Raw genomic sequence first — 20568 nt, forward strand, 5'->3', positions numbered from 1 at the left:
GAAGTCAAGGGCACTGACTTTAGAGCCAATCCTTGAGTTTTAATCTCTAATTTTTTTTCCCACTGCAACCTTAGAGAGACTTATTTGACCTCTCTATGCTCAGGTTTTCAACTTAAGTACAGATAATTATTACATCTGCCTTAAGGGGTTGTGAGAGCTAAATAAGTCCATATATGGAAAGGCTTATAAGAATACCTGTAATATAGCAAGTTGTGTAGAAATCTTGGCTGCTATTATTTTTAAATAAGTTGGCAAGGTTATTTCTCAAGCAGGCTAAACAGTTTACAAGCAGTTTCTCAGCATTCCCTAGGAAGGGGAGTGACACTGAGGACCTACATCCTGTGGCAGACACTATGCCAGGTTTTACACATCATTCCATTTCATTTTAAGCCTCAAAGTCGTATGAAATAGGTATGATTTCTACTTCACAGGTAAGAAAAGAGAAACTCAGAGAAGGAAACCACCCACCAAAGGATCCACATCTCATATGAGGTGGTGCAGGACTTAAGCCCAGCTTCACATGGTTCAAGGTACAGGTTTCCCAGCTGCTCACAGGACCCACATTGTAACACAAGCCTAGCTGGAATATACCAACTTCAAATGGCTTCCCTGAGAACTCAGGCCTATAAGGGCCTCTGTATTCTCCTTGTTCTAGTAGATATAGTGCATTAAATGCTAATAAGTCATACCGTAACCCTTCTTGAGAAAAATATTCTCTAACCTGAAATTTTCCCAATATATAATTGGATGAAATTTCACTCAAACTTTCAACTCCCTGGAAGTAAGACTTGGTTAAACCACAGTGCAGAATCTCTTAGGTAAAAATTTCTATCAGTGATGAACTCCACACATATGGGCACATGGAAAGAGGAACTGTAGGAAGCCAGAGGTAGAATAGAGTTGGAAAACAAAAATGAAACCTAAAGGAAAGTCACTGTAAATAACCAGCCTCCAAGAGCCCAAAAAACACAGGTTTCTGAAGGAAGCAGAAGAGAGGATACTCACAGTTTCTCCAGAAGGAAGATGTATAGTCTGTGGTGCCTGCTTGTTCAAAAATTTGTTTAACAAGCGAATGTTGGCAAAGGTTCCCCGTGCCATGATGGCATCATTCCCTCGGCGGGAGCCATAGGAATTAAAGTCTCGAGGAGTTAGGCTAATAATGCAAGCAGAATAGGAGCTAGTTTAGTGAAGTTAGCCAAGATTAAACTTAGCTTACACCAGAAAAGAAAAACACCATAAACCTGCCATTTCTCTAAGTCTACTAAGGTGTTCTCCAAGGCAGAAGAGCTATTGTTATAGCTTCAACTAGGGGCAGAGTGACAAGTCAGGTGGAGAAGGGCAGGAATCAATATTCACCTTGGGTCAACTCGGTACATTTTATATTTGGATAGAAAAATCAGGAGGAATTCTAAAAAGAGTATTTATTACTCAGTTGGGTAGCTTATAAAGTTTCACATAACATAAAACAGCTAACTTAAAATTAAGAAAATAGAAATAAGAGAATAATCAGTGTAGATCAGTCTGATGGAGTCAAAGATGGGAGACAACAAAATACATTCCATAAACCAACCAGAAGTAAATTCAAATGCATACTCACGTTATGAGGAACTCAATGCAAAAAGAAGCCACACATTGGCAACATAATTTACAACTTTCATAATATAAAAAATCAAAGCAGTGCCAAAGAGGCAGAACATCTATTTCTGGTCCCAGAACCAGAGAAATATCCTATTTGTGGGAACCAACAAAAGAAAACTGTGTTGTCAAGAACATTATCTTACAATTAATATAGTGAACAGTTCACCAGCTTGTTCTTTAAAATACAAGGGGGTGGCTGGGCATGGTGAAGCAAACCTGTAATCCCAGTGGTTCTGGAGACTGAGGCAAGAGGGTCACAAGTTCAAAGCCAGCCTTAGCAATGTAGCAAGGCCCTAAAAAATGTAGCAAGACCTTGTCTCAAAGTAAAAAATGAGAAGGGCTAAGGATGTGGCTCGGTGGTTAAGTGTCCCTGGGTTCAATCCCCAGTACCAAAACAAAACACAAAAACAAAAACAAAAAACACCAACCAAGGGATGGGTGTGAGTATTAACTTGATTTATGGTTACAGATTCATTTTATGACTGGGTGTCAAGAGCAGGCAAACATGCCTATGAATCCCTGAAATCCTATTCAAAATGCTTGCTTCCTTTCAGCTCACGAAGGATTCCTTATGTCAAACGAGGTCAAGAATCACCACTAGAGAAAAAGTGAGTGGATTCTATTACTCAAATTTGCTCTGGGCCCCATCCCTGAAAGAGTTGATTCTGGAGGAAGGGACAAGAACCAGTAATTCTCATTTCCCCTTATAACTCTCATAGTCAGATTTGGGAACCACTGACTTCAGTTAATATCAGTATATTAGATAATAGGCAATATTGATATACTCCCTGTGAATATCAGTATATGTCTAAAGAACTGATGAATGGATGAATGAACTGCAAATTCCTGAAGCAGTTCTGTGTTTACAAAGAACCACTGCTATAAAGACATGGCAAAGGCATTTTGGGTTATATCACTGTGGGCCTGAAGCATAAGCTACATCCACCACTAGATAACAGATGAGCCTAACTTACACACTTGCTCAAAAAGAAGACTGTTTTCCCCTCCCATTGCTGGGATTCCTGCGCTATGAACAAACAGAAAAAGTGACTGATTTTTGAATTCCAGAGTTCAGTGAAAAACCAGACTCTGGTTCCACAGAGACCATGTAACGAGAAACACTGGCCCTCTTCATTTCATTTATTCTACTTTGGCCTTTAGTCTTTTCCACCTCACTCATACTTACCCTCTATTAGTTAAGTAACGAGCAGCAGGGCTATTTCTTGCAATATTTCCAGCTGGAGAGATGTGGTCAGTTGTTATCGAATCTCCCAAATTTAATAGAACGTAGGCATCCACTATAGATTTAGGGGGCTGAAGATCCAAAGTCTAGTAAAGAATAGAACAAGTCTGTATTTACCCAGGTTTTCTCAAAAAGTCACTAGGTGAGACTCAATAGTAGGAGTCCATGAAACTGGACCAGATGACACTGCTATATAAATGGATAGAATAGCTTAGTTTTCTGGGTTTAAGCAAGGGTGCTTAGAAAAAGTAATGTGAACTTACTAAAAACATTCATATCTCAACCTCAAGAGAAGGCCAAGTATTGGCATGTCTGGCCAAAAGAGACATGAATGCAGCTGCAAATGACATTCATTCTTCTCCATAGAACTCAATTACCAAGGATAACTAGAATCCCAATTTCTCCTTTCCCCTTCCACAGTGACCATCGAGGAAAGGGGTGGGGTGGGGGTAAGATTTTAAACGTGGTAGGTCCTGGGGATGTTCTTTCGAAACAGCCCCTCAGACTTTGCAGGCCCTTATCCTAGTGGCAGCTATCATCATGATGCCTCTGCAGAGCCACACAGAGAAACTATCACTACAGCTAAGTAGCTGACTCCTAAAACATTCCCCAGCTTTATCTGCTTGAATATACAAAGGTGTTTTTTTTTTTTCTTTTTTTGGTGCCAAGGATTGAACCCAGGGGCACTCAACAACTGAGCCATATTCCTGGCCCTTTTCATTTTTTATTTTGAGGCAGGGTCTTACTAAATTGCTTAAGGCTTTGTTAATTGCTGAGGCTTTGAACTTAAAATCCTCCTGTCTCAGCCTCCCAAGCCACTGGGATTACAGGCATGTGCCACTGTGTACAGCATGAATGTACAAAGGTTTTAATGAAATGGATAGTCAAAGCAAAGGTATGGAATAATAAAGTGGATTTTATAAGGATAATAAAGTAGATTTTATAAGGATAGAAACTTCTTAAAGAACTTGTTTTGTTAAAAAATAAAAAGTCATACCAGATTTTCAAAGAATGGTGGTGATTTAATATATGTAGATTTGGGATTCCAGAAGTACAGCTTATCTGATGGAGCTCCTAAAGCATTCCAGCTTTCATTCACAGTCTTTAAAAAAAAAAAATCTAATCATAATCTATTCCAGGGAAAATTTAAATATGCAAACACAAAACATTCAAGCTAAGAGGTACAATAGCAACCAATTTTATTCTAAATAGTCACATGCAAGAGTTCCTTTATACTAAGACAATGTCACGCTAACTTAAAAATAAATAAGCTCTGATATAAGAGGGCTATAAAATGGCAAGAATGGTCCTATCCCAGGATTTATACCCTTAGGTAACCCCGCTCCCGTCCAGCATTGGCTGATCCTATGACTTATTTCCAAGATTAGGTTATAAAGACACTTTGCCTTCTGCTTCTCTTATTTACTGGCTCTGATGGAAGCCAGCTCCCATATTGTGAACTGTGAAGAGACACATGCAAAAGATGCTTTAGGAGGTCCCTAGATGACAGCCAGTGGAGAATTGAGGATCTTAGTCTCATATTACATGAATGAGCCTAAGTGGATACTCCTCCAGAGACCACAGCCCCAATGATATTTTGCTTCGAGTCCTGAAAGTACTGGCACCCAGTGAGGCTGCATCTGTATTCCTAACTCAGAGGAACAGAGGTAATAAATATTTTTTTGTTTTGATTTTCTCAGTTTTGGGGTAATTTGTTATATAGCAATAGATAATGAATACATATAATTAAAGATAATATTTAAAATAACAATCCAGATTGTACCAAAGGGGAAACTACTCTGGATATTTTTAGGAAGTAGACTGCCAGGTCATATGGATAGCAAATAACCGTTGCAATGTTTTAAAAATGAACTGAATTCTCTTCACAGATCCATTAACTTGGCCTTTGGAGAAATGCGTTTAACCAGATGGCTGCCAAGCCTCCTAAAATCCAGTGAGCAGCTTGTGGAAGGGTACGGGATGCCTCAATACAACTGACCATTTCACTCTGTCCCCAGACAGTCCTGCTCTCATTTCAAACCAGTCAGAAGTCTTGGGCAGCTTAACACAAAAAGCAACAAAAGGAACAACATCCAATGATAACAGGGTTTTTGAGCCTTCACAAGCCTCCAAGGAAAGGAATAACAACCAAGAATCTCCAAAAATGATTCAGATTTATAAAATGCACTTTACTTTTCTTATTTCAGCAGTTTGTGGCTAATTCCTACTGAGGTTTTCTCTCTTTTTTTAAACACCCAAATAATGCATTAAGAGGTACATTCAACCCACTGATTCCACCTCAGTGACACAACACAGTGACCATCAGGGTCCTCACCACAGATGACACACCTCCCAGGGTGTCTGAGAAAAGGGTGGTGCTGAACCTGAGGCCTTTCTTCTTGAGGCTCTCACACACTTGTCCATATCTGAGAACAACTGGGGAGTGTGAGATTCATAGAAACATGAAATCATGGGAGAAAACTGCCTGAGAATCACCTCCTTAGTTATCTGAAGAAATAAGGGTTAATTTCAATACATACTCCCATTAACTTCAAGGTCTGAAGTTAATGGGAGTATGTTAGAGGAGAGGCTTTCTCATATATCATTGGGGGGCTGCAAAGGGCCTCACCTCTATTTTCTGATAGACCTCCTTAAACATCCCAGGGATGACATACTGTCGCTCCACCGCCTGGATCTCATCTCGAGTGGGCCAGATATCTTTCAGAAATACTCGTTGTCCCTTTGCATTTGTCCCTGAGGAAAATATGTTTACCAATGAGAAAAGCCTCCTCTAATATCCTCTTTGCATTGTTAATACAGTCAGATCTCTTTTCTCTCAATGGTTATGTTTGTTCTGAAAAGTATGTGTGAAGAGTCAATCAGTGAACCATTGCTCCTAGGAGAGATACAGGTTAAGGCCCTAGGTGCTTCTGACTATACTTTCATCTATACATAAACTTGTTTTAGGTGTCCTCCTGTTTAAAGATATCTTATTTACTATACAGTTGGGCCTCTGTATCTGTGGGTTCTGCATCTGCTGAACCAACAATGGATTGAAAATGCTCAGGAAAAAAATTTCATCATATTGTACATGTATAGATATTTTTATCATTATTCTCTAAACAGTACAATAGTTATAAATCTATTTTATATAGCATTAACATTGCATTAGGCATAATAAGCAATCTAGATATGATTTGTGTAGGTTATATGCAAATACTACATCCATTCATATGAGGTACTTGAGTGCCTCCTGATTTTGGTATCCCCTGGGGTCTTGAAACCAATGCTCATGGATACTTAGTGGTGGGTATATATGTAGCCTTGGACTTATAATTGAAAAGCACTGTAACTCATGCCTCAATAAAGCCTACCTCAACATAAAGTATACCACCATGGTCTTCTTGTGCTCAAAATATCACAGTACTTCACACTATGCTCTAGGACCAATTTAAAGTGGAACCACCACAAAAAGGCATAAAAATGAGGAAAAAATGGCTCTAAGTAGACTGTGAAAAGTATACTTGTTCAGAGTGTGGGAGCTGATACAAGAAGATAGAGTGCAGCCTTCATGGACTTTAGCATGGAAGATGTGTTGAGTGACTTGAGAAGTTTTCACTCCTGTGCATGTATGTGAGTGGCATTAAAGCATCAGAAGTACTGACTGAAGGTTAAAATACATTTTAGTGGGTAGGCAAAATTGCAAATATGGAATCCACAAACAATGAGGATCAACTGTACTTCTGAAGTTATGATTTCCTAAAAGTAAATCTAAGGGACAATGTTTGTGTATCATCTAAACTTCTTGGAATGGACTGAGAGGGTACAGCAAGCGAGAGGCCCACAGGAAAGGAGTCAAAGCATCAGTTCTAAATTTTGAGAAGTTGAAATATCTTAACACATTTAACAAAGAACATGTTAAAACAATGCCTATCATTAGAATAAAGCAAGAGTGAGAAAGGGAGGAACTGTAGAAGCCAGGAAAGCAAATCTCTACTACTTTTGGCATTTATTTCCCTTTGCCACTCTTGCCCACATTCATGTTTAGTTCAGTATGTGTCTTCCCTGTGTATGGAGAATGTTGAAAATATTCTCCTCTTTGTCTTATCTCTAAAGGTTCTGTGCTTCATTTTTAATCAAGAAAAGTAGCAATTTTCTTCCAATACTGTTTTTTAATTCACTGGAAAAAAAATTATAGACACACAAACAAAATCTTACCCAGTGGTTCTTTCTCAAAGTCAATCCTGATGGTCCCAGCGATTGCGTATGCTATTACTAAGGGAGGAGACGCTAAATAGTTGGCCCGAGTGTTAGGGTGGACTCGACCCTCAAAGTTCCTGTTCCCAGATAGTACTCCAACAGCTACTAGGTCTCCCTGTATAAGGACAAGATGGAAAAAAATCAAGTCATAAAGAGGAAGAGACTGCCTAGACTTCTTATCATAGATCACTCACAACAGTTCACATAATGAACTGAAGGGTGTGGCCCTTTCATTTTCACCTGGTACTCTCAAGCTACAGAGAGAAGGGTCTTTGGGAGCAGAGTTGTGCTCAATGATCTCTTCTCATGAGAAAACTCCAAGCAGGTCAAAGCACAATCTCCCAGATACTGCTGCCTGAGATGAAGAACAGGTGGGGAACATAAGCTGATAGCTAAAGGGAGCTATGGTGACCTATGTAAACTCAACAGTACTGGGGACAAAAGCCAATGCAATTTAGATTATTTAGGTGGAGACCAGTTTGACTTGGAACCAATTTTCAACAAAATTGTAGCCAGAACTAGCATGTACTGAGCACTTACTTAAGTGCCAGGCACTGGGCTAAATGTTTTATGTTGACTGTCATTTTAATTCTCACAACTCTATAAAATAGAAACTATCATCATCTCTAATTTACAGTTGTGGAAACGGAGGAACAAACAGGTTAACTAACTTAACCAGGATAACAGAGCCAGATATTTTAAAGACCATATTCTTAACCACATCCCCTGTTTTTACAGTGTATCTTGAAATTACCAGCATTTTTGTCATATGGGGAAAAAAAATAAAGCTCTGAATAACCTACAGGTTCCTCTGTAATTACCTGAGTGATGGCTTCTACCACAGGTTCAGGTAAGGGTCCACTGTTGCCAATGCAGGTCATGCAGCCATAGCCCACCACATCAAACCTATGAGTCAAAGGGAAGCACAAGAAAAAGAATGACTTTCCGTGAACCCTTTGCAGGCAGTACTTCTGGGAGACCATGGATCACAAAGGAATAGGAGCGCCTTAGGTTAAGTTCAGGACAGTGTTGTTTTCTAAAGCTTTCCTTCTAACTTATAACAAGGAGATAAATGATTCACCATTTTAAAAAATTCAAATCAGATATGGTATTTAATATTTCCATTTACTACTGCTATTGTATAATCTCAAGGATTTTTTAATTTTATGAAGTGTACAGAAAAAAATGTCATCTAAACCAGGAATAATATGGACACTGGAGAAACTATATTTGGCAACTGATTTGTCTCAAGAAATTACAATGTTTTTAGCCATAGTAAATACTTATTTTCATGCCCAAAGGCATACTCTCAGTTGCAGAGCCTCTGCTAGCCCATGGCATACCTCAATACAAGTAAGAAAAAGATGCACCCTTCCTCCAGGAGGATGCAGCCCCACATTAGGTGGTCTCAGTTTCAGCCCCTGCTTTGTCTTTAGGATCATCCTTGTATGATGAACAACCAGCACAGGTGGGCCATATTCAGTTGAAATGTCTGGGTTTAAATCTACCTACCAACTGATAAAAGACTATACTGTTGAACAGCATCAGATAAGCTCATAGCTACCACATGGTGACACAGCAAAATATATGAGGAAAAGCTACAACAAAAGCAACGGTGTAAAACAAAATACTCCCTCACCCAAGCTGAGACAGGTAAGGCATGACTCCACTTTCTCGCAGATAGTAAGTGACCACTCCACTGCCAGGAGACAAGCTGGTTTTGATATATGGCTTCACATTCAGGCCAGCATCCACAGCCTTCTTTGCTAATAATCCTATACAATGTAAGCACAAACAGGGTGTGGTGACTACCTGCCCAAGTTATGGGCACTTCAGGAAAGAGCCTGAATTTTCAGTCATATTCCCTGCCACTGTCAAGGCTTCCTTGGTGCTGGCATTCTGTGCCATTTCTGCTGACTATCAGAAATCAAAGTTCACTGGCTCAAAGTTGTTTACACATTTGTAATAAAGTCAATACTAGTCACGAAAATAAAGAAAGAGACGTGTTTACTTTTCTTTTTTAAAGAATAAATGCAAAACTTAAAAATATGTTACAAAGTGAGTTTTTAATTTTTGGAGGAAGTGCAGTTTTTTAAATTGAGTTTGATCTATGTGAAAATTATAATTGGAAGGCCTCTTTCTATGAATTGTATACTGGTTGGTGAGAAATATAGTGAGTCTAGAAGTAAAAATTTAGACTACAGATATTTCTCAAGAGCTCCTGGGCATTTGGACTTTGAGCAAATACAGGAACTGTTACTGGAACACTGGGTGCTCTCACTTAGTTAAGTATCACAAAAGTAGAAAAGAAGCGAGGAATGGGGGTGAAGGTGTAAAGGGACAAAGAGCTACAGATAAGTTGGTGATGTGTCTTAAGAAAAACTGGTTTGTTCCAGACAAGGAAAGCTTAAACCCAAAAGATGAACTCTCTGACAAAGGTTTTCCTTCTACCCATGAACAAACTACATTGACATTGGTCTGTGGACACAAAGGAAATTCGTGGGGATGATTAAACATTTGGAAACTAAAGAGATATTATATTAGTGAAACACTGCATGTAAACATTAACTATTTAACCAGAACTGTGTAACATGACACGTGCACTGAGTTTTATCAACCAGTGCCTTGTGCCCTAGTTCCGATGCACTTGCCAATGCACCTAAACAATACTAAATTTCACTGGTCAGGAGTTTTACAGAGGACAAAGTCTGTGACAAGACAATAAGTTCTTTTTTTTTTTTTTTTTTTTGTCTTCTAAAGTCTGAAAAGATTCTAGCTTCGAAAAAATTCAGATTCCTTTGGTTTCCTCTACTTATTTTCTCTAAAGAGAGAGACTATTATGCATCTTTGTTAAATACTTTGCTTTGGATGCTATTGTTGTATAGATATTTCTGGGCCAACAAATATCTTTATCTACAAAGACAAAGTTCAAGGAACTATGTGTGCAACTGTTATGACCCTGGGTCATATCTTGGGAGATTTCCACAAGCATGTCCACATGGTAGTGGGGATGGACTCTAATGCACTTACCTGCTCCTAACATCACAGATGGATTACTGGTATTTGTGCAGCTAGTAATGGCAGCAATTACCACAGAACCATGAGCAAGGGTGAATTCACTATTATTGTAGATAAATGTCTTCTGGGCATTGTGATGGTCTGCAGCAACTTGGAATCCTTTAAATCCTTGCTATAGAAAGAAAAAAACACAATTTAGGAAGAAAAAAATGTAAGAGATATGGTTTTTAATATAGGAGGAAAATATATATATTGTCAAAAAGTTTTCACTTTGGAAGAAGGAATTGGTAACCACAATTTTTTTTTTTTTTTGGCAATTTAAAATTTTTATTCACACTCTGTATATATTTATTTATTTATTTATTTTTTATTTATTTTTTTTAAATTTTTTATTGTGGGTTGTTCAAAACATTACAAATTTGGTAACCACAATTTTAAAGGCCAGTTATTAACAACAAAAAATCTCTGCCAGTAATCTATGAAATACCACATAAAGTTTCTCTACATTCTTTTAAAATATTTACAAAAGGCAGCCATAATTCCTGAATCTTACTCTGCATTGAAATCAATAATGATTATTCTCTTCTCTCTTAAAAAATGAGAATGCTAGACAGGTGCAGTGGGGCCCACCTGCAATCTCAACAACTTGAGAGGCTGAGGCAGGAGGATCACAAGTTTGAGGCCAGTCTGAGCAATTTGGAAAGACCCCCTGTCAAATGAAACAATAAAAAGGGCTGGGGAGGTAGCTCAGTGGTAGAGAACCCCTGGGTTCAATACCCATACTGCAGATAGATAGATAAAATTACAAGTTTAGTTCAAAGTTGATCTACATAGAACTCCAAGACATTACTGTATAGTTTAATGGACATGGACTGACTAAAGCTACTAATTCGAACCTTAAGGAAATTTAGAGAAAGTTGTCATTTTGACCAGGTTCAATTCACTATGATCAATAATAGATAAAACAACTGAAAATCTTATATAAAGCTAATGTCCCATGGATAAAAATCCATCACACATCTTATTCATTTGGAAGTGTTCATTGAAAATCCATGTCCAAGATGTTGCTGGTATTCTGTGGGATACCAAAACAACTGGCAGTCTGGTAGGGGAAATCACACATGCAAACAAAACACCAACAGTGTGAGTTGAAGAATATGGAGTCTCATCAAAAGAATTCAGACCAACCCAGCCATGAGATGCTGAGGCCACACTGTAGAGGAGCTGGTACCTGAACCAAGCCTTATGAAGCTGACAAAATAGGATGTGATGAAATGAAGACAGGTAGGCAGGGAGTGGCATGAACAAAAGTAGATAGTCCTAAAGCATGGCTGAGTAGTGAAGAATGTGGTGAATCCAGTAAAGAATAAATATGCTTAAAAATGAGAGTCGTGCTGTGTTTACAAATAGGCACATGCTCTTTGGAAGCTGTGTGGCCCACAGCTAATGGGGGACTCATTAAGGATTTTAGGATACAGAAGAAACATCCTCAGCACTGGGCTGAAGGAGATTCATTATCCAGTGGAGTGAAAGCCAGGGCACAAGGCAGAATTGGGAGGCCCCTACCTTTGCTCCAAGGCAGGTCTCAAAGTCATTTTTCATGTCAGACACAGCGACTTTGTCCTGAGGCCTCTTGGGTCCACTACAGCAAGGTACAACTGTTTTCAAATCTAATTCCACAACCTGTTCATCCAAGCAAAAAGGAATTACAGAATTCACACTATACCCACAGAAAAGAAACATAGCCATGACAGAAAATTTAAAATCTTACAACAATAAAAATAAGCAAATAAAGAAGCAAATCTGCCACATTCCAAATAAAGGAAAGAGGAAACATGTTTGGTGGAAGGTGCTCTCATACCTGGGTGAAGTCTGGGTCTTGAGAGCAGTCACTAAAATCTCGAAACATTCCTACAGCCTGAAGATACTTTTTAATGTGCTTGACTTTGTTTTCATCCCGACCTAAATGGCATCAGGAGTACCAAGAAACATGTTAATAATAATATTCCCAGAAGCAGTCACATAATTAAATGTTTTATGTACTCATACCTTTATTATCTTTCAGCTTCCAGGCTTTAGACTGTGACCCTCTGGCTGATGCTGCGTTTTATTAGGGACTATTAACTGTTCCCATTCCTACCAAAGTGACTATTTTCTGGAAAGGTATTGGTTCTACCCATAGATACTCCTCCTCTTTTTGGCCCTTAATTAAGAGAATTGTAAGTCTGAGCTAATGGTCAAAGTGCATATATATATATATATATATATATATATATATATTTATTTATTTATTTTCAATTGGCCAAGAAGACTCTTGGCACACTATATTACTCTTGTTAAAATCATTATCCAACCCATCCCAACACCAAGCCTCCTGATATTCAGCACTTTCTGTGTGCTTGACACTGTGTGTTAAATGGGATAACTACATTATTCCATACTCTAATCTTTTATCCTGACCTTATGAGACAAATACTTTTATTTAAAGATGAAGAAACAGTAGCTCAAGATTAGGTAACCATCCTGTAGAACACAGCCAATAAATGGCAGAACCAGAATTTGAATCTGAGTTTGCTTTCAAAGTCCAAAGTCTTAACTTACAGTGCTGTCATCAGGAATACAACCCTGAACCTTCTGCTCTTTTCAAGATCCTGGTAAAGGAGATAATATACTCATGAAGTATGCCCAATAGACACACTATTGACCCATCTCTCTGATAGTTAAATGAGACTGAAATTCTGACCCATAGATCAGAATTTGTCTGTTTGTATTAACTGAATTGTAAAGATCATCAGCTTTCAGCACAGACCTCATAAAAGATGGCTATATGAGCTTTATTAACAATTTATCATGGCCTGTGGCAAACCCACTGTTCATTACACCCCATGCCATCTTCTTCATGAACATGAACAAGAGAGATTTCTCTTAGCGTTTATAAAGAGAAAGGATCTCATTCTTTTGAAGAAGTATGCTTACTTCAATTTAACAGTATACAAATTTGGCACTGGGTCACCACCAGTACTGCAGAAATGAGCCCAACCTCTGAATAGATTCTGCAGCTCTTCTCCCTTTCCCAGTCATTGTCCCTCTCCTTTTCTTTTTTCAGGTTAATGCTCTCTATTATTTATTCTGTTCCTTTATTACTATCTTTTTCACTTCAAATCCTTTGAAGGCAACAAAGGACTTGTGGGAACGTATTAATTCCAATTCAGTTATATTTGATAAAACACTTTTTAAAAAATATATGTTATTCATCATAATTTTTACTGCTTCCAGAAGAATTTCCTCATAGGGAGAAGACTTGGATTTATTAGGATTCTCACAAATCCCTTCCCATGGCTTGCCCCCTCCCTTCACTCAGACATCTGTCCAATTTAAAGTTCCATCAGCCCCTTGCTGACTTTTCTATAGAAAAAGTACTCTTAAACACTCTGACCACTTCCTGGCTTTCTTCTTCATTGTCACACTTTTGTGTCTGTTCACTGGTATTCCGTCTTCCTCCCTCATAGGAACATAAGCTGTATGAGGGCAGGGACTTTATTTATCTTGTCTACTGCTTCCTGTCTGGGATCTAGGCTTGATACTGACTGTAGAAAATGAGTAACAGAATGAACATTGAACATTTTTTTTTTGTACTGAAGACTGAATTCAGGGGTTCTTTACCCCTGAGCTACATCCCCAGCCATGTTTTGAATTTTTAAATTTTGAGACAGGGTCTGGCTAAGTTGCTTAGGGCCTTGCTAAATTGCTGAGGCTTGACTGAACTTGTGATCTTCTATTTCAGTGTCCCAAGCCTCTGGGATTACAGGTGTAAGCCATTGTGCCTGCTGAGAATTTATTTTTAAAAAGGATTTCTCAAAGAAAAAGTCAAATGTCTAAGCAAATTTATACCAAGTTAAAGATCCATTGATATAAGATACCTTCTTATGAAGTCTCTCATTTCAATTATTGGACAACATGAGATGGGCATTGCAGAGTGAGGGCCCTATTTGGAGCCAAACAGCTGCAGGCTAGGATTCCAACTGTTACTTATTAGCCTTAGGTAATAACATTTCTCTGATCATCAGTTTTCTCTCCTACTATTTAACTAACTAATCCATCTCCCCTGTGGACATGTGAAGAGGAAGACAGCAAATGCACGCCAAGTGCCTGGTCTACTACAGCTATAATACTAACCTAACTCATTCATGTCAGAAACTAGTTGCAGAAAACCCAGTACAAGTATCCAGGTTTCTGTAGCACCACAGCTCTTCCTATGGGCAGTACTACCTCTGACTTATACCTCCTTAAATCCCAACAACCCATCTTGACTTCACAGAGTAAAAAAAAGCCATGTAACTCTACGCTAAGAGCATTGTGAGGGACAGAGAAAGAAGGCAGGGCTCAGATTCTCAGTGTTCCATGAAACTTTAACAAGGAACTCTCTGCTTTCACAGTCCTTCACTTACCTGTCTGCACCAGGTACTTGATACTAATTTCATCAACTGGGAAAAAGGCAGCTGTTGCTCCATATTCTGGACACATGTTTGCAATTGTAGCTCGATCAGCAATGGACAATTGGGCTACTCCTGGCCCAAAGAACTCGACAAATTTGCCCACAACCCCAACCTGGCGGAGGTGCTAACCAGCAGAAACAACAGAAACATTTGAGACTTGACAGCCTAGATTTAAAATGAAGAACTGTCATCTTGTAATTCTTATAATTCTTTACATTCCCTTATTACTTGTAAACATAAGTAATAAATTAGCCCAACACATTTTAGATTATTTTAAAAAACAAAACTTAAAACACAATGCCATCTGAATGCAACATGACATCCTGAACTGGATCCTAGAATAGCAAACGGACATTAGTGAAAAACCTGGAGAAGTCTGTGGCTAAAAGTGCCATACCAATGTTAACTTCTTGGCTTTGAAAAATATATCATGGCTATGTAAACTGTTAAAAATAGGAGAAGCTGGGATAAAGGTAACAGGGACTCTCTATATTATTTTTTCCTGTAAATCTAAGATTATATCAAAATAGTTAGGGCCAAAATTACAATAACATTTAGGAACTTTTTTTCAAAATGAGAAGCACTCTTTGGATCACTAGAAGTGCCAAGTGTTAAAAAATTGAATTCTTCCAATCTAAATAAATCTAAATTGTTATGCAGTCATACTAGTTGAATAAGTAAATGACGTATTTTCAAAAGTGTAATGCATAAAATTCAAGCAACAAGTCAAATGTAACATCAATAACAAAAATATTTTCTAACCCCATCTTTCCACACAAGATATCAGCCTGCCAAGGCTCTGGGACTGCTGGCACTTTGCAAAAAGCCAGTTTCACAGAACACAGACAATTACACAAAAAAGCTCTTTTGATTATGTGGATTCTGAAAAATTGTGTGGGAAAGTTGTATATTAGTCCATGTTTGAAAAACAGTGTATAGATATTTGTGATAAGTGATAAGCTATGGTGTTCAAACAAACCCAATTCCAAATTCCACAAAATTAAATCAAAGAGAAACTTTTAAAATTTCTTTTTGGCCTTTTACAGTGTGGTGCCTATATAAAAGAAGCAAATCAGACACACCAGAAACAGATGGTTTCTTACAAAATTTTAAGAAAAAACACCCTAATATTTCCCAACCTGGAAAACCATCTCTTATAATGATGTAATTTATAATACAAATAAGTAAATTTAAAAACTCAAAACATCACAGGGAACTAATTTACTATTTACAAATAAAGAGAAACCATGTGGAAAAATGTAGCCAAAGTATTAAGATATGCATGGAAATGATTCTTACAACTACAGGATAGTGATTATTTCTAGGAATGGGAAGCAGGGTTTAGCCATAAACACTATATATTTACTTCTTTAAAAACAGTCATGATGCAAATATGGCAAAATATTATCATCTGTTAAATCTAAGAAGTGGGCATATAAATATCATTTTAATTGCTGCATATTTAAACTATGTCACAATTTTTAAAATTAAGAAAAGATCTGGGTAGCTAAAGAAGAGTAAAATGCACATAATCATCTAAACCACAAAATATTCCCATTATCTCATCTCCTTTTAAGACTATCAACGTATTGTTTTCTAGCATTTCCAGAGACCCCACTATCTATCTCTTCCCTGTTTGTCACAGAGTTACCTTGGTAATGGTGAGCACAATGTCAGTGGATGTTACCAGAGCTTGGGGCTTTCCCATCAACCTGTAGCCAATCACCTGGGGAAGCACCATGCTGATCGGTTGACCAAGCATGACAGCTTCTGCTTCGATACCACCCACACCTGCAACAAACAGGATGGCCAGAATAATGCTTCATTATTTCTCATTGTATCCCTCAGCTATCAATTCAATAAACACAATTATAATGTTTAACTGGTAGAGCTGTAGTTCTATAAGAAGCAGTTATTCTATTTTCCACTATACAATCTTTTACAAGTGTTTCTTAAAGTATATCCCTACCAGTAATTGTCATCAACATCCCCCAAAGCTACACCCAGTGGGGTGGGTAGGGTTTAGGAGTCTCTGTTTTTTTTGTGTGTGTGTGAGAGAGTTACTAAGAGATTGAACCCAGGGCTTCAATGCCAGGCAAGCCCTCTACCACTGAGCTACATCTCCAGCCCTTTTTCTATTTTTTATTTTGAGACAAGGTATTACTATGTTGTTCAGGCTAGTCTCAAGCTTGGATCCTCATACTTCAGCCTCCCAAAGATGCTGTGATTACAAGTTTGTGTCACTGTGCCTGGCAGGAGTCTCCATTTTTTTTAAAAATAAGTTATACTCCATGTATGTATATTTTATTTCATTTATTTATTTTTATGTGGTGCTGAGGATCAAACCCAGTACCTCACATGTGCTAGATGAGCACTCTACCAATGAACCACAACCTCAGCCCCAGGAATCTCCATTTTTAACAAACATCTCAGTTGATTTTTATTTATGCAAAGTGTCCCTAACCTATTATTGCAGTTTATTTTTCCAAACAAAATCTGAGTTTCTATTAGATGCAAGGCACTTTCCTGGGCACTGGAAATACAACAGTGAACAGACAAAAACAATTCTCCTATACATGTGATTATGCAAATACATGCTACTGAGATTTAATTGCAGTAAAGTGAATTAAGGTACATGCTCCAGAACAGCATATATGGAAAAGGAACGTGGAAGTACACTTACCCCAACCAAGAACACCCAAACCATCAATCATGGTAGTGTGTGAATCTGTGCCCACGAGGCTATCTGGGTAATAATATCCATCCTGATCAAACACCACTCTTGCCAAGTACTCCAGATTCACCTGGTGGATGATTCCTGAACCAGGGGGAATAATCCGCATGTTGCGAAAAGCCTGAGAACCCCACTGGGATTGAACAGAAAGAACATCATGAATACCAACATAATTCCACTCTGCCCAGTCTGAACACCTCTCTCATGTACCCCACAAACAGAAAAATAACAAAAATAACAAAACCAAACTCTGCCCATACCTTTAAAAATTCAAATCGTTCTTTATTTCTTTCAAATTCTAGGTCCTGATTCTTCTGTAAACTGTCAGCCCTGTGAGAAAGAAAAACTAAATGTATAAACTTCAATGCTTAATGTATTATGGATGAAATTTATTAGTGATGAATAAACAAAATGGCAATTTTATAATCAAACTGCATTGTTTTGAGTCATTTCACAACTCCAGTTTTAGCACAGAGACAGTGCTCATAATTTGATTATCACAAATTGAAGAAACACAGTAATCAAAGACTGAAATCAGACTTTATAAGTTAACATAATTAAACGATATTACATGTTTCAGGATCCAGATCAAGTGACACTCCTTTGGACAACAATGACTCCTCACTTTGATTTGCCCCTTCTCTCTGGTGACTACTATATTAAAGGTGTGTGTTCACTTATCCTCTTTCTTCTTAAACTAACCTGTTTTCTGAATAAATACAGTGCTCATAGTATGTCCATTAAGTTGATTTAATTTAAAAACCCCACAACCCCCACCCCCTAAACCCCAAGAAAGCACCTCCAACCATATTTCTACTAGTACAGGTGAGAAAATATGGTCCTGCCCCCGTGCCCATCTTTTCTCCTGTACTTTGTGCACTTCTGGATTCTTGTCACTTTTTCCTCTTCCCTGCAGCACCAGGAAGATATGAGAGCTTCTCATAGCATAAACAGGGCTGAAAGGGAAACATCTACCTGAGGAAATGTTGGGTGCATCTATCTGATAGATGCAACATATTCACAGGATGAGCAGAGGCCAGAAACACTTAACGCTGTTCTATGATATGGTATTTCCAGGTACTAAACCTCATGAAAACAAAACAACTATTATGCTAAAGTTGGCTCAATTAGCCTAATTCTAGTTACTAGAATAAATAGAGTTCAGTTTTTTTTAAAAGCACTCAGAACTTTCCTAAATTAGCCCAATGTAGTAATCTTTTAATAAGGTCTCTGAATGTGAATGACCTCATAGACTAAAGGGAAAATTTCTTCTTAGTCATTTAATTTGAATTCACATTTGGACATAGTTCATAGTTCCTGAGAATTACACTGAATGGTGCTTTAGCAGTTCCCAAGTAATATTTTATAGACAAGATAGTTTTCATACTCATAAAATCTGGTCAGAAATTGTGAAATTTTTGCTGGAATTTTTAAAAAGGGTATTTCCAGGGTAACTGTATAAAACAGTATAATAATGTGTTAGTTAGATCCTCAATTCCCAGATGATGTGAGGCCAAATAGTATTATTCAAACTAGATCAAAAATTATTTTCAGAAATATTTAACTAAAAAATGTTTCACCCTACCACCCCTTATCCAGTTTTTCTAGCTCGTTTCTGGAACAGAGATGAAAATAAGCTCAAAGCATACAGTTCCAAAAGAGTTGAGATATATCACATTTAATTCCTTTAAAAAATGACAAAATGAGAAAAGAGACCAGGAAGTGGAATTGCAAAACCAAAACTCAAGAAACAATAAAACACCACCAATGAAAATGTTTCTAACAAAAATGTTCAAATTACATATTTTCACTAGATTTGAATATTTGAATCAAAGCTCACCCCTGCTTTCACAATAAGGTTTTCAATACTACAGTATAAATGAAAAAGTCTACAAAAAAAATTGAAACCAGAGTTTCAATTTAAAAGGAAAAAAAAAATCAGAGGGTACTTGGTAATGACCCAGTGCATTAATAACCATGAATACTTTAAATTTTGAGTCAGCAGACTTCAGACATGAAATCAATTACAATTCTGTTTCTACTGGTACTTTCACCTTCCAGACGAGTGAAATGAAAGTAAACCTAGGAACATCAATGAATCTCTAAGAAAGATGGCTATTATTTGTGAGTCTACTTTTATAACTTTTGAAGCGGGACTTTAGGAAACAACCTTACTTTCAAATAGAATAACATTTTATGCCTATATTTTTAACTCTTCCTTTTGAAACCAAGATATTGAATTGAGCTCATGTAATTTAAAAGGAAAGAAAAGACAGAGAAAGAGAGATGTTGCCTAAGGATGGTTTCAGGGTTGAAAGAGAAAGTTAACATTTGTCAACTTCAATCTCTTTGTCCCAAGAACTGTCAATTTGGGACAAAGCACATTTTTCTTTACCCTGAATTTATCTTGTTTGGATATTTGCAATATTAACTGGGGAATGGTCATTTTATAACTCTGAGCCACATCTCCAGTCTTGTTTATTTTTTATTTTTAGATGGGGCCTCACTAAGTTGCTTAGGGACTCACAAAGTTGCTGAGGCTGGCCTTAAACTTGTGGGATCTTCCTGCCTTAGCCTCCCAAGTCACTGAAATTATAGGCCTGTGCCACCATGCCTGATTTATTTTATATTCTTAAATAACTTTTTAAGATTATCAAAGTAAAAGCTTCTTAATATAAAAATCAGTTACAATCCTAGAGATAACTGCTATCTGGTACCTCTTTCCAATCTTTTAGTATAGCTGAGATCACTCTATATATGAAATTTAGTATCTGGCACACTGAACTACAACAGGAACATGTTCCAAATGATTAAGCACCTTATAAATATGACTGAGAGGTTACCTAATAATTCACTTTGGGCATGTACCATAAGTTAATAAATCATTCACTTTGTTGAATGTTTAGATTGTTTCTAGGCTTTCATTTATAAATAATACTTTAATGAACTTTATTGGCCAGTAAGCTTTTTTTTCAATTTTAGCTACCTATTAAAGATATGCTTGGAAGAAGAAATTCTAGGACAAAGGATATGGAAATCTGTAAGGTCTTACTATATACTGTTTTCATCATTTCTAATTTACAGTGCTATTAGATTATAAAAGTGCCTCCTTCATGACACTTTTTATAATTAATGTTTATTTTCTAATCTTACCTACATTGATAAAAGAAAATGCTATC

The 20568-nt window shown here is 37.4% G+C and overlaps 1 protein-coding gene across 2 annotated transcripts in view; it reads right to left on the reverse strand.

The window, feature by feature from the left end:
• Aco1 (aconitase 1) overlaps positions 1–20568 on the reverse strand; it is a 51480-nt gene that overhangs the window by 9151 nt on the left and 21761 nt on the right. For both annotated transcript variants that reach the window (XM_046457392.2, XM_046457393.2), the window contains 14 exons: positions 17650–17719; positions 17339–17522; positions 16307–16446; positions 14608–14779; positions 12021–12121; positions 11726–11842; positions 10172–10331; positions 8781–8916; positions 7963–8047; positions 7100–7256; positions 5511–5635; positions 3879–3983; positions 2825–2967; positions 1006–1153 (listed from right to left, as the gene is read on the reverse strand). In XM_046457392.2, the coding sequence (XP_046313348.1) occupies positions 1006–1153; positions 2825–2967; positions 3879–3983; positions 5511–5635; positions 7100–7256; positions 7963–8047; positions 8781–8916; positions 10172–10331; positions 11726–11842; positions 12021–12121; positions 14608–14779; positions 16307–16446; positions 17339–17522; positions 17650–17719 (1843 nt within the window). The remainder of the gene's footprint in view (positions 1–1005; positions 1154–2824; positions 2968–3878; positions 3984–5510; positions 5636–7099; positions 7257–7962; positions 8048–8780; positions 8917–10171; positions 10332–11725; positions 11843–12020; positions 12122–14607; positions 14780–16306; positions 16447–17338; positions 17523–17649; positions 17720–20568) is intronic.

The sequence above is a fragment of the Marmota monax genome, unplaced genomic scaffold (assembly GCF_021218885.2).
Source record: "Marmota monax isolate L192 unplaced genomic scaffold, Marmota_monax_Labrador192_F-V1.1 WCK01_AAM20220418_F8-fsc00069, whole genome shotgun sequence".
Classification (NCBI taxonomy): Eukaryota; Metazoa; Chordata; class Mammalia; order Rodentia; family Sciuridae; genus Marmota; species Marmota monax.